The sequence below is a fragment of the Salmo salar genome, chromosome 29 (genome assembly GCF_965601325.2).
Source record: "Salmo salar chromosome 29, fSalSal1, whole genome shotgun sequence".
Classification (NCBI taxonomy): Eukaryota; Metazoa; Chordata; class Actinopteri; order Salmoniformes; family Salmonidae; genus Salmo; species Salmo salar.
Window position 1 is genome coordinate 18372368 of NC_138319.1, and position 15508 is coordinate 18387875.

The following is a 15508-nucleotide window of genomic DNA, read 5'->3' on the forward strand; positions in this document are numbered from 1 at the left end:
TGCACTGTAGATGAGTCCTGAAGCTGTCCCCCAACCCAAAACCTACCTCCAACACCCAACCCAGCCTTCCCACCCCCCCACCCCCCATCCCCTCCCCGTCTGTGGCCTCGCCAGCCTGTGCTTACAGAGCACATCTGCTCTCTGTTACTCCTGGAGTCTTCGCTGTCAATTCAATTAGTACACGTCAGCTCAGGTCGTACACACACACACAAGTACAAACACCCACCCACATCCATGCCAAGTTCTCCTTTTCAGATGAGTCAGCTAAATTGCACACACAGCATATTTTCTGTCCTGTGCCTTTCAAGCATAAAGGGAATCTTAACATCAGGGGCTTTAAATGCAAAGGTGCTAGAGTGAAATCTAGGAGCTAAATAAGAACACAAAATACACTATATATACAAAACTATAAGGACACCCCTCAAAATGATTGGATTCGGCTATTGCAGACAAACCCATTGCTGACGGGTGTATAAAATTGAGCACACAGCCATGCAAACTCCGTAGACAAACATTGGTTGTAGAATGGTTTTACTGAAAAGCTCAGTGACTTTCAACGTGGCACCGTCATAGGATGCCACCTTTCCAACAAGTCAGTTCATCAACTTTCTGTCCTGCCAGAACTGCCCCGGTCAACTGTAAGTGCTGTTATTGTGAAGTGGAAGCGTCTAGGAGCAACAATGACTCAGCCGCAAAGTGGTAGGCAACACAAGCTCACAGAACAGGACCACCGAGTGCTGAAGCGCCTAGTGTATAAAAATCATCTGTCTACGGTTGCAATACTGACTACCGAGTTCTAAACTTCCTCAGGAAGCAATGTCAGCACAAGAACTGTTCGTCGGGAGCTTCATGAAATGAGTTTCCATGGCCGAGCAGCTGCACACAAGCCTAAGATCACCATGCGCAATGCCAAGCGTCAGCTGGAGTGGTGTAAAGCTCGCCGCCATTGGACTCTGGAGCAGTGAAAACGCGTTCTCTGGAACGATGAATCACGCTTCACCATGTGGCAGTCCGACGGACGAATCTGTGTTTGGCGGATGCCAGGAGAACCCTACCTGCCCAAATGCATAGTGACAACTGTAACGTTTGGTGGAAGAGGAATAATGGGCTGGGGCTGTTTTTCATGGTTCGGGCTAGGCCCCTTAGTTCCAGTGAAGGGAAATGTTAACGCTACAGCTTACAATGACATTCTATACAATTCTGTGCTTCCAACTTTGTGGCAACAGTTTGCGGAAGGCCCTAATTCCCCTGTGCACAAAGCGAGGTCTATACATAAATGGTTTGTCGAGATTGGTGTGGAAGAACTTGACTGGCCTGCACAGAGCCCTGACCTCAACCCCATCGAACAACTTTGCGATGAATTGGAATGGCCTGCAGAGATACAGCACTCTAGTTTTACTGTCACATGCACAGGACCCAGCAGCTGAAAAACAGTACAGTGAAATGCCTTGCAAGCTCTTTCCCAACCATGCATAATAGAGGTAGTAACATAGATATGAAATAAAACACATGTGAAATGCTAGAGAAGGAAAAAAAGACAAACAATTACGAGAATCCACTTATATACAGAAATCCATCAATATCCTGACCCGTATTCATAAAGCATCACAGAGCAGGAGTGCTGATCTAGGATCAGTCCCTCCCCTTCCATGTAACCGTCTTCATCATGATCTAAAAGGCAAAACTGATCCTAGATCAACGTTCCTCCTCTGAGCGTCGTTATCATAACGGACCCTGTTGGCCTAGCGGGGTCTTACCCTGGGTGAATAGGACAGGGTAGATCTTGAATCCGCCTCCGTTCCGGAGGCGCTGGGGTAGCTGGGAGAAGTAGAACGTCTCCAGGTAGAAACAGACCTTCAGGGCCTGGCGGGTCCCCTCCACCGCATACGACATGGGCATGTCTGGGAGAGAGAGAGACAGCAAGGGTCTAGGGCCATACATAGGCTGCGTCATCAATGCAACCCCTATTCCCTACATAGTGCACTACTTTTGACCAGGGCCCTACGGGCAGCAGGTTCCATTTGGCGCGTAGTTATGCAGACGGGAACAGAACAGGTATAATAAACAACATGTTATATACAGCAGGGAACACAACAAGCCAAATGGGATTGAATGAAGCTGAGCTGAATGTAATTGAAATGAGTTGAATTACATTTACAGTAAGATAATGTTATCTAAACGAATGGAGTAGGGCCAGGGGCTGATCCCCTATAGATATATACTATGTCGTACAGGATCATGTCTCTCCATACATACTTGCAACCAGTGGTTCTCCTTCAAACTGTCTGAAGTAGAAGGTGACTTTCTCCAAGTCAATCAGAGCTACCTGAGTGTCCTCCAGCATGGCCTGCTCGTCAGTCTGTGGAGAGAAACACAATCAGTCAATCCTCCAGCGTGGCCTGCTCCTCCGCCTGCACAGAGAGAAACACAATCAGTCAATCCTCCAGCGTGGCCTGCTCCTCCGCCTGCACAGAGAGAAACACAATCACTCAATCCTCCAGCGTGGCCTGCTCCTCCGCCTGCACAGAGAGAAACACAATCAGTCAATCCTCCAGCGTGGCCTGCTCCTCCGCCTGCACAGAGAGAAACACAATCAGTCAATCCTCCAGCGTGGCCTGCTCCTCCGCCTGCACAGAGAGAAACACAATCAGTCAATCCTCCAGCGTGGCCTGCTCCTCCGCCTGCACAGAGAGAAACACAATCAGTCAATCCTCCAGCGTGGCCTGCTCCTCCGCCTGCACAGAGAGAAACACAATCAGTCAATCCTCCAGCGTGGCCTGCTCCTCCGCCTGCACAGAGAGAAACACAATCAGTCAATCCTCCAGCGTGGCCTGCTCCTCCGCCTGCACAGAGAGAAACACAATCAGTCAATCCTCCAGCGTGGCCTGCTCCTCCGCCTGCACAGAGAGAAACACAATCAGTCAATCCTCCAGCGTGGCCTGCTCCTCCGCCTGCACAGAGAGAAACACAATCAGTCAATCCTCCAGCGTGGCCTGCTCCTCCGCCTGCACAGAGAGAAACACAATCAGTCAATCCTCCAACATGGCCTGATGTCATCAGTTTTTTAAAGTCAGTTAAGAACACATTCTTATTCACGATGACGGTCTACCAAAAGGGCTCCTGCAGGGACGGGGGCTGGGATTAAAACTTAAAATATAGGACAAAGCACACATCACGACAAGAGAGACACCACAACACTACATAAAGAGACACCTAAGACAACAACATAGCATGGCAGCAACACATGACAACACAGCGTGGTAGCAACACAACATGACAACAACATGGTAGCAACACAACATGGCAGCAGCACAACACGGCGGCAGCACAAAACATGGCCCAAACATTATTGGGCACAGACGACAGCACAAAGGGCAAGAAGGTATAGACAACAATCCACCTCGCGAAGCAGCCACAACTGCCAGTCTTCCCAGAGAAACACAACAGTGGGTCAGCGTGTGAGAGAATGTGTGTGTCGCTTCCCTTCCATTCTCCTCTCAGAAAGAAAACAAGCAGCGTGTTTACAAGGTGGTACGTGCGGGTTAAAGTGAGTGTACAGTGCCTGGTGTGTGTGTCTGCTTCCTTTCCCAACATCCGTCACAACATCCTCTCACACAAACAACCAACACATCTGCTCCCAGGCCAGACACAGAGGAGAAGGAAACGCATTGGCTAGTGCCCATCTGCTCCTCTTTCACACTCCTCCTCTCTCCCTCCTTTCCCATCTCTCTCTCCCTCTTATTCCCCCCCCCCCCCCGTACCCCTCTCCCTCTCTAATAAACGGTGCAGCAGAAGCATTATGTACCTACTGTGTGGTTGAAGTGTTACTGAAGAGACGTTAGGGATGCCCTGACTGACTGTCGCGTGAGAACAGAGAGTACGGTCATCGGGTTTAACACACACACACACACACACACACACACCACTGCCTTTGATTTTTGCTTGCACCTGCAGGTACAGTGCCTCTGCTTAGAGTTAAGATGTGGAGAGAGAGAGAGAGAGAGAGAGAGCGAGAGAGAGAGAGAGAGAGAGAGAGAGAGAGAGAGAGAGAGTTCCTCTTAACCTCCACCCTCATGCAAAACATACTTAATCCGGTCTCAAACGAAATGGAGTTCAACTTCTGAAAACCAGAAAATCCCACTTTTTTTCACTTTAAATTACATTTTGGCTATCTCAACCATTCAGTCAGTGTATAAATAATGATTAGAAAATATCACTGGGAAAAATAATTGCTTTCTGAGTGATATTCTCCCCTTCATCCCCTTCAGACCAAGGGGCAAAACTCTTCCTTCTCCTCTGTTCTCGAAGTGGTTGAAGTTCGACTTTACAACGGAGATTCTCTCTCTAACACAATGACAAACTGTAGTCCTGTACTGAACTGTACCGACACAGCAGTGCTAAGCTGGGCTACAGAGCTACATAGTGTCCGGTTGCTGAACCACGGAGGGGCAGTCTTGGGCGTACTGTAGGATGCTAGGAGAGCCAAGTCCCCTCATTAAACAAGAGGACAAAGCTCCTCCGAGGACAGTCGCAGCACAATGACATGGCTGTTCACAACCACAATCAACCTAACGTCACCGTCCTACCCCTCTCCAGGCGGCCCGGTACACACGCAGGAACGCACGTACAAACTCGTACTCGCGCATGCACACACACACACACACAAACACACACGCACAATCAATTCAACTCCACTGCGGGCGGTCACATACACACAGGAGCACTAAGTTTGTTTGTGTCTTTGTTTTGGAGCTGATTTGGTGTGGAGATGAGGTGAGATGAGGCCACCAAGCATCTCCTCTGGTAAAGAAATAACAGGGCTTACGATATACTCTGCAGTATTCTAATCTAGTTTTGAATCAGGTGCCGTGCAGAGTATTTTAAATCATGTGGAAGATTTGGGGGCAACATCTTCGCATTTTTTTGTGTTGCAAATCAATCATATTTAGCCTCAATATACAATGAGTGTCCCGGGGTTGTTGGTAGCTGCCTGTCTGCCAGTCACTCACCAGGTTGGGAGAGAGGAGGGACTGGAAGTGGAGAAGTAGCCCAGCGGAGGCTATCTGTTCCAGCCATCGTCGGCTTGCCTCCTGGGCCTCCTGAGGGTCCTGGGGGTCCGGGGCCTCTGGGTCTGCCTCCCTGCCTGATCCCTGGGTCTGGGGAGGGGGGGATGGTTAAAATGTTAAGCTAGCTGTAGGGTTACCAAATTCCAGTAACTTTCCCCAATTCCCGGAGGATTTCGGACTTCCTGGTCATTGCCTCCTGATTCTGAGAATCTTCCAACTGGGATTTCTGGGAAATCTGGGAATTTGGGGATAGTTACAGAAATTTTGAAACGCACGCACACGCACGCACACGCACGCGCACACACACGCACACACACACACGCACACACTCTGTTACCTGGTTGAGAACAGCCAGTAGGTGTTGGGAGAAGGCACAAACAGCTGCTACCAGAGACTGACAAAACACCATATCTCTTCTCAACTGGATCTCTGAGTCTAGAGAGATGGAGGGGAGGGAGGGAGGGAGGGAGGGAGGGGAAGAGACAGAGATAGGGGAGGTGTGTGAGAGAAAATTAACTTGTTATCGATGCTGAACACAAATTACATTAACTCCTTGGGTTGGGTCAAAAGTTTTTCAAAGTTCAATTGTGGTCAACGTTCAAGTCAGTTGGGCATAAAACATGAATTTGAAATACATGGAGTCAAAAGACAGGTGGTCTCTGGCTGAAAATAAATTGCCTGGCGCCATAATTTCCTGAAAAATAGCCTGCAAGGAGAAGTTAAGCAATCCACTCATTTTAAAATGGGTTCAGGAACCTCCAGTAGAATTCATAATGTGCTTCCTCCGGCCCCATTATTATCTTTTATTAAATTATTTGTTATTATTTAACTAGGCAAGTCAATTAAGAACAAATTCTTATTTTACAATGACGGCCTACCCCTCCCCTAACCCGGACGACGCTGGGCCAATTGTGCGCCAGCATATGGGACTCCCGATCACTGCCGGTTGTGATACAGACCGGGATCAAACCAGGGTCTGTAGTGACGCCTGTAGCACTGAGATGCAGTGCCGTAGACCGCTGCGCCACTCGGGAGAATCTGTTCACTCTATAACCTTGAGAAATAGGGAGATATTATGTGTTCTTAAGGGTGCTGTAATGGGATCATGGGGGACTTTGTCATGGCAAAAATGTTCCTGTAGGTGTTTTAGGAGGACTTAGCTCTCTCTCCACACAGTAATTGAGACACTAGCTATGTAGATGTTCTGCAGTTTAGTCCCTAGAATTCAATTTCACTCCTCTGTGTCATTGCAGATGTGTGTATTGAGGACACTGTGGTGTGTGTGTGTGTGTATGTCCCTATCAACTGTACATTGTTTTTACATCCAAGGCATTTAAGAGGAGAGGAAAACCAACCTGTGTACTGTAGTAGAACCAAGAGCAGCCGTGTCTTCACCTCTGGAATAGCGAAGGACAAACCAAGGTTAGGCTCTCAGAGACTTCCGGAAACTTTGGTGCTTCTGACCCATAAAACCATGATAGGATGTCTAGGTCTAGATAGGTCTCTACACATGTGAAGACTAACTAACGTCATAACTGAAGCACACATATCATATGAATCTGTGTGTTTAGTCATATCAAAGCCACAGTGGTGTTAGTGGAACAGTAAAAACCTGGGTGAGAAAGTCGTCTCGAGAGGTTACGCTATTGGAAACAAGCAAAGCTGTAGTGGGCTGTTACACTGCTTATTTCACACACAAAGTCACACAAAGTCACACACACACACACAAAGTCACACACACAAAGTCACAAACACACACACAAAGTCACAAACACACACACAAAGTCCACACACACACACACACAAAGTCCCCCACAGCACACACACACACAGCACACACACACACACACAAAGTCCCCCACACACACACACACACACACAAAGTCCCCCCCCCAGCACACACACACACTCACACACAAAGTCACAAACACAAAGTCACACACACACACAAAGTCACACACACACACACAAAGTCACAAACACACACACAAAGTCACAAACACACACACAAAGTCACACACACAAAGTCACACACACACACACAAAGTCACACACACACACACACAAAGTCACAAACACAAAGTCACACACACACACACAAAGTCACAAACACACACACAAAGTCACACACACAAAGTCACACACACACACACACACACACACACACACACACACACACACACACACACACACACACACACACACACAAAGTCACACACACAAAGTCACACACACACACACACACACACACACACACACACACACACACACACACACACACACAAAGTCACAAACACACACACAAAGTCACAAACACACACACAAAGTCACACACACACACACACACAGTCACACACACACACAAAGACCACACACACACACACACAAAGTCACACACACACACACACAAAGTCACACACACAAAGTCACACACACACACACAAGTCACACACACACACACACAAAGTCACAAACACACACACAAAGTCACACACACACACAAAGTCACACACACACACAAAGTCACACACACAGTCACACACACACACACAAAGTCACACACACACACACACAAGTCACACACAAAGTCACACACACACACACAGACACACACACAAAGTCACACACACACACACACTTTCACAGAAGTGTGATCTGATCAGGGATCAGGGATTTAGGCACACAAACTGTACACATTTAATTCACAAACACACATTCCAACAGAAATAAATAGTGTCAGGATGGTGGATTAATATACAGTGCCTTCAGAAAGAGTTCACACCCCTTGACATTTTCCATATTTGTTGTGTTACAGCCTGATAAAAAAAAATGATGTTTTATTTTGTCACTGGCCTACACACACAATACCCCATCATGTCAAACTGGAATTATGACATTTTTACAAATTAGTTCAAAATGAAAGCTGAAATATCTTGAGTCAACATGTATTCAACCCCTTTGTTAAGGCAAGCCTAAATAAGTTCAGGAGTAAAAATGTGCTTAACAAGTCACATAATAAGTTGCATGGATTCACTCTGTGTGCAATAATAGTGTTTAAAACTTCATGTGGATCAGTGGGACGCTAGCGTCCCATTTCGACAATTTCCGGTGAAATTGATGAGCGCCAAATTCAAATTAAATTACTATAAATATTAAACTTTCATGAAATCACAAGTGCAATACATCAAAATAAAGCTTAACTTGTTAATCCAGCTGCCGTGTCAGATTTCAAAAAGGCTTTATGGCGAAAGCAAACCATGCGATTATCTGAGGACAGCGCCCAGCACACAAATGCATAACAAATCATTTTCAACCAGGGAGTTGCGACACAAAAGTCAGAAATAGCGATATAATATATGCCTTACCTTTGAAGATCTTCTTCTGTTGGCACTCCATAAGGTCCCAGTTACATTACAAATGGTCCTTCTGTTCGATAATGTCCTTCTTTATATCCTTAAAAACTCAGTTTAGCTGGCGCGCTTCAGTCAATAATCCACTCAGTTTCCCTCTTTCAAAATGCATACAAAATGAATACCAAACGTTACCAATAAACTTATCCAAACAAGTCAATCAACGTTTATAATCAAACCTTAGGTACCCTAATACGCAAATAAACGATAAAATTTAAGACGGAGAATCGTTATTGTCTTTACCGGAGAAAAATACCAAAGAACGCGCTCTCATTCACGCGCTTGGAAACACTACAGACAAAATGGGAGCCACCTAGAAAAACTACAATTTCTGGCAAATTTTTCAAAAGAAACCAGCGTGAAACTCTTTCTAAAGACTGCTGACATCTAGTGGAAGCCCTAGGAACTGCAATCGGGCACGATTTCGCCCTATTATAAAAGTGCCAGCCATTGAAATCAGTGGTAGGATGATTTTTGGGGGGGGATGGTTTGTCCTCGGGGTTTCACCTGCCATTTCAGTTCTGTTATACTCACAGACATTATTTTAACAGTTTTAGAAATGCTGGAGTGTTTTCTATCATATGCATATCCTAGCTTCTGGGCCTGAGTAGCAGGCAGTTTACTTTGGGCACGCTTTTTATCCGGACATCAAAATACCGCCCCCTATCCCAAAGAAGTTAACATGATTTTTGAATGACTACCTCATATCTGTACCCCACACATACAATTATCATTAAGGTCCCTCAGTCGAGCAGTGATTTTAAAACACAGATTCAACCAGAAAGACCAGGGAGGCTTTCCAATGCCTCACCAATAATAACACCTATTTGTAGATGGGTAATAAAACCAAAAAAACAGACATTGAATATCCCTTTGAGCATGGTGAACTTATTGACTACACTTTGGATGGTGTATCAATACACCCAGTCACTACAAAGACACAGGCATCCTTCCTAACTCAGTTGCCGGAGAGGAAGGAAACCACTCAGGGATTTCAACATGAGGCCAATGGTGTCTTTAAAACAGTTACAAAGTTTCATGTCTGTGATAGGAGAAAAGTGAGGATGGATCAACAACATTGTAGTTACTCCACAATACTAACCTAATTGACAGAATGAAAAAAATGTAAAGAATACAAATATTCTCAAACATGCATCCTGTTTGCAACAAGACAGTAAAGTAATACTGCAAAAATGTGGCAAAGCAATTCACTCTTTGGCCTGAATACAAAGTGTTATGTTTGGGGCAAATCAAATGCAACATATTACAGAGTACCACCCTCTATGTGTTCAAGCATAATGGTGACATCATTATGTTATGGGTATGCTTGTAATCGTAAAGGACTGGGGAGTTTTTCAGGATTAAAAAAAGAAACGGAATGGAACTAAGCACAGGCAAAATCCTAGAGGAAAACCTGGTTCAGTATGCTTTCCACCAGACACTGGAAGATGAATTCACCTTTCAGCAGGACAATAACCTAAAACACAAGGCAAAATCTACACTGGAGTTGCTTACCAAGAAGACTGTGAATGTTCCTGAGTGGCCGAGTTACAGTTTTGACTGAAATCTGCTTGAAAATCTATGGCATGACTTGACAATGGTTGTCTATCAATGATCAATGATCAATAGACAATTTGACAGCGCTTGAAGAATTTTGAAAAGAATAATGGGCAAATATTGTACAATCCAGGTGTGCAAAGCTCTTCGAGACTTACCCAGAAAGACTCACAGCTATAATCGCTGCCAAAAGTGATTCTAACATGTATTGACTCAGGGGTGTGAATACTTATGTAAATTAGATATTTTTGTATTTCATTTTCAATAAATTTGCTAAAATTTCTAAAAACATGTTTTCACTTTGTCATTATGGGGTATTGTGTGTAGATGGGTGAGAAATAACAATATTTAATCCATTTTGAATTCAGGCTGTAACACAGGGGTGGGGGACGTCCGGCCTCCAGGCCGTATACGGCCTACGGGACCGTTTGATCAGGCCCCCGAGCCAATTCATAAATACATTTTCTTTTAAATCAAAAAATCTCTAGACATAATTTTTCCACTAAAATAAAAACATTTAAAATTGGAGCGTCATTACAGATCGAAACATGCTAAACTGAATGAGTAGCAAGGACAACTTCGTGTGGATAAAGTCATTGCTCTTCAGCGGGGTTTGGGTGTCCAACAAGCTGCCTTTACGAAACCTCGTTTAGATGGGGAAAATGTTATGCAAGCAAGCTCTGTGGTGAGCGAGCTTATCGAAAAGAACCTGAAGCCTCATTTGGAAGGAGAATTTGTAAAAGAGTGTCTCCTAGCCACTGCAGAATTGCTAGCACCAGACAAAGTTAAATTGTTCCAAAGTGTTAGTTTGTCTTGAAGAATCGTCACGGAGCGGATAACTGACATGGCACAAGACATTGAAAAAACATTGAAGGTCTGCAAAAAATCTTTCTCTTTGGCATGTGATGAAATGACTGACATAACAAATACCGCCCAATTTGCCATTTTTGTGCATGGGATTACTGCTGAGTTTGACACAAGGCAGGAATTCCTGTCTTTGGAAGCCATGCATGGAGAGGTGAGGACTTGTTTGAGAGACTTGTCTCGGCTATGAGCAAATTTGAGCTACGGTTAAAAAAATGAAGTGACTCGTAAAAGGGGTCAACAGCATTAGTGAAAAAAGAAATGAGTTGTCTCAGTCTTGATCCAACTGTATGCAACTGCAGCATACATCAAGAAAGTCTGTGTGCACAGTCCCTGAAGCCGAACAACGTAATGGCAACTGTAGTGTCGACCATCAATTTTATCAAAAGCAAAGGGCTGAACAACCGCCAGTTTAAGGAGCTATTGAGTGATCTTGAATCGGTGTGTGGTGATCTGGTTTACCACTGCGATGGTTGAGCCGGGAAAACATGCTCGCGCGGTTTTACGGACTGAAGGATGAAGTTAAACAATTAATGGAGATGAAAGAGAAACATGTCGCGGAACTGAGTGATGACAAGTGGATGTGTGATTTGGCCTTCATGGTGGATAAACCAAGTGTCTGTCTGACTTGAACGTCAAGCTCCAAGGGCCGAACCAGCTTCTCAGCGATCTGCTGTCAAACGTGAAATCGTTCGAAGCAAAATGAAACTAGAAAGGGGTAACACAGTGCATTTTCCTACTCTGCAAGGACAAGAGCCTGAGTTTACGTCGGAATAGGCCGGTGAGTGTGGAAAGCTCGCAAAGGCATTTTGTGAGAGGTTTAAGGATGTGAAAAGTAAACAACTGGAGTTGAACATATTTGCAACAAGAAAAACACATCGAACCAGCGGATGTGCAAGGATTGCCTACAACACGAAGTCATTGGGCTGCAAAGCGATGGCGAGCTCAAGCCAGGTACAAAAACCTCCCTCTCCTTGAGTTCTACAAAATGTACGTTAGTGCTTAGAATTTTGCTGTTCTGAGGAGACGTGCACTTAAATTTGTGTCTGTGTTCGGGACGACCTACTGCTGTGAGCAGTTCTTTTCCAAACTGACTCTTGCAAACATTCGATTCTGCTCAAGACTGACTGACACAAACCTGGAAAACCAGCTGCGGATAGCGTCATCTTCACTGCCAGCTGACATCAAACACCTTGTCAAAGTTAATAAGCAGTTTCAGCCATCGCATTATAGGTGAGTTTGAACAAGTAATCATAATAACAACAACATTATTTACAATACTAATATTTATTTAAATAGGACTAGCACTTTTCTAAATACTCAAGGACACAGACATTATAAAAGTCATATTTAAACTATAAAACCAATGTCAGTGATTAGAGTCACATTAAAACAGGAATAAAGCAGAAAATAGCAACAAAATGTGGAATAAGTCAAGGGTATGAATACTTACTGAAGGCACTGTATTTGGGATGCTAAGGACTAACCAGGGAGAGGCTTCTGCTCTATAACTCAGTTTAAGTGGTTTCATCTCAAACTGTTATGACCTTTATATTTATGCATCTGTTGTGTGTGGTGTTCCCGAGTTTTGTTGCATCTGGTGTGGTGTTCCCGAGTTTTGTTGCATCTGGTGTGGTGTTCCTGAGTTTTGTTGTATTTGGTGTGCATGCACCATATTCAGCACTAACCTTCCAACTTGGCTAATGTGTGGATGAAGGCCTTTGTGTCCAATGTTCAGTGTGTACTGTATGGTGCACTGCCTCAAGTTTGTACCTCTTTGGACTTTTACTGCAGATGGAGACATACTCATTACAGAGGCTTTTTCAAGGTCTCGGCGTGTGCATCTTACCTTCAACGAACTTGGCGATGGTGTGTGTGAGGGCCTGTACGCTGCTGGGGAGGTTCCACGGGTCCTGCTTGATGTGGACACGGAGCTTCTTGGTACAGTTAACCCGAGGATCCATCTCCTGCTGGAACTCTGACAGACACAACAACATTGTTATAATCAGAGAACGAAAGCGTAACCAAACACGCTTCAGCCCAGCTTGATCCAATAGGGCATCAGGTTCTTAACTGAGGGACTTGATCATCCAAAAAAAACATTCCTTACCCCAGGACGCTTCCAACAGGTGACTATCCAAGAAAATGTCATTCAAATTAAAGGAGCATAGATTTGGTGTCTGCATAGATATGAGCTTATTTTCGGGACAAAATAACAGGCTTATGTTTCGGCGTAGGACACCTTTATTCAGAACATTGTTCAAGTGTCCTTAAGTAAGGAATTGTTATTTGGATGATGTTCTGGTTATATTGCAGATCTCCTGGACATAGAGAGGAGTAGCCAAACAGCTAAATCAGTATCCTGAATCATTTAGAAGAAAGAAGTGTGGGATCGAGGAATGATAGGAGAGGAGAGATGTTTTTCAGACAAGTTACTTTACTGTCCAAAATCATAGCCTGTTGCCTTGAGGGCATCGTTTTGCTGCCACAAAACTGAAAGCCTTCTTGTGATCCACCTACTAAACAAAAAACAGGTATATTCTTAACCAGCCTTTACCAGTATATTCTTAACCAGCCTTTACCAGTATATTCTTAACCAGCCCACATCCCCCCCTTCATCCCTCGAGTGACTGTAAGGTAAACACAACATGTGGGGCTTTATAGTCCTTCAAAGCCTGGGAGAGACAGGGAGATGGAGAGGAATGGAGGATGAGGAGCCAAACATCTCCTGCATTATTCATCAGAGAGAAGAGAGGGGTGAAGGGATGAGAGTGGCGGAGGAGAGAGTTCCAGACATACCTCATCATTTTACTCCTCTCTCCATCTGAAGGTGAGAACCAAAGCCCCCACACACACACACACACACACTCCCAAAGGTCCCTCACATTCTCTCTCTCCCTCGCCCTCCAATACCTCTCTCTCCCTTCCGTCAGCCCAGACACTGTGGACGTATGTCTGAGTGCCAGACAGATATGATGGGATGTCTGCTAATGAATGTCTCATTAAGACTGCTGTCTTCGTTTGGTCCTAGCCGTGCCACACACACAGACAGTCTTTATTAGGGAGGGGGAGGAGCAGCAGATCAATCTAGGGTGTAAACACTGAGAGACACACACAGAGGGGTTAGATATAGTGTAGATTTTGGAGAGAGATGGGAGGTTGAATCTGTGATAACAGGATGGTGGTGAACTAGAGGCTTGTAGGGCATTTAGGGATTTGGTCTCCCTTGTGTGTGTGTGTGTGTGTAGTGTGTGGGGCTGTTTGTGTTTCTTTTCTCTAGGAAGGAGGAATGCTCTGCCATCTACTTTATTATCAACACACACACTACGCCAGCGATACGCTTCATCGGATCAACATAACGCACGCACACATACACACACGCCTCCTAGATCAAATGCATCGGTGCTCACATGGGGCGAGAGACACAGATCAGAGGAGACAAATGAAACATGTAAAATGTGCAAAGTGTTTGGAGGGTTCTGATATTTAAAACACACATAGGGGACCTAACACACACACACACCCCGAGTCTAATAAAATATCCTCAAAGACACACAAAGACAACCAACTTTTTAGGAGATAATAGTAGAGGGGTATAAGCTACAGATCAGGGCCAGATGTATCCAGCGTCTTAGAGAAGGAGTGCTGATTTTGGATCGGTTATGCCTTTTCGATCACAATGAATAACATTATAAGTAAGGGGGGACCTGATCCTAGATCAGCAATCCTACTCTGAAAAGCTTGATACATACAGTTGAAGTCGGAAGATTACATACACTTAGGTTGGAGTCATTAAAACTCATTTTTAAACCACTCCACAAATTTCTTGTTAACAAACTATAGTTTTGGCAATTCGGTTAGGACATCCACTCTGTGCATTACACATCATTTTTCCAACAATTGTTTACAGACAGATTATTTCACTTATAATTCACTGTATCACAATTCCAGTGGGTCAGAAGTTCACATACACTAAGTTGACTGTGCCTTTAACCTGTCTGGGCTAGGGGGCAGTATTTTCACGGCCGGATAAAAAATGTACCCGATTTAAACTGGTTACTACTCTTTCCCAGAAACGAGAATATGCATATTATTAGTAGATTTCGATAGAAGACACTCTGAAGTTTCTAAAACTGTTTGAATGGCATCTGTGAGTATAACAGAACTCATATGGCAGGCAAAAACCTGAGAAAATTCCAAGCAGGAAGTGGCCTGTCTGCGAATTTGTAGTTCTCCCTTTGCTTCTCTATCGAAACTACAGTGCCCGTGGGGTTATGTAGCACTTTCTAAGGCTTCCATTGGCTCTCTAAAGCGTTCAGAAAGCGGATTGACGTGTCTCTTGTCTCCGGGCAGAGTACAGGATCACAGTTTGTCAGTGGACTGCCTGGTGGCTAAGAGATTGGAAATGCGCGTTCACGAGACCTCGCCATTTTTTCTCTTCCTTTTTGAATGAATACAGCATTGTCCGGTTGGAATATTATTGCTATTTTACGAGAAAATACCATAAAAATGGATTTTAAACAGCGTTTGACATGCTTCTAAGTACGGTAATGGAATATTTTGAATTTTTTTGTCTCGAAATGCGCTCGCGCGTTACCCTTTGGATAGTGA

The 15508-nt window shown here is 44.6% G+C and overlaps 1 protein-coding gene across 1 annotated transcript in view; it reads right to left on the reverse strand.

The window, feature by feature from the left end:
* Positions 1-1654: 1654 nt before the first annotated feature.
* The window catches only part of prex2 (phosphatidylinositol-3,4,5-trisphosphate-dependent Rac exchange factor 2), a 159067-nt gene continuing 145213 nt past the window's right edge, over positions 1655-15508 (reverse strand). Inside the window, exons 30-35 of the mRNA XM_082970723.1 lie at positions 12747-12875; positions 6422-6463; positions 5404-5501; positions 5010-5156; positions 2257-2359; positions 1655-1901 (exon numbers count right to left, since the gene is read on the reverse strand). Coding sequence (XP_082826849.1) covers positions 1723-1901; positions 2257-2359; positions 5010-5156; positions 5404-5501; positions 6422-6463; positions 12747-12875 — 698 coding nt within the window. The 3' untranslated portion in view covers positions 1655-1722. The remainder of the gene's footprint in view (positions 1902-2256; positions 2360-5009; positions 5157-5403; positions 5502-6421; positions 6464-12746; positions 12876-15508) is intronic.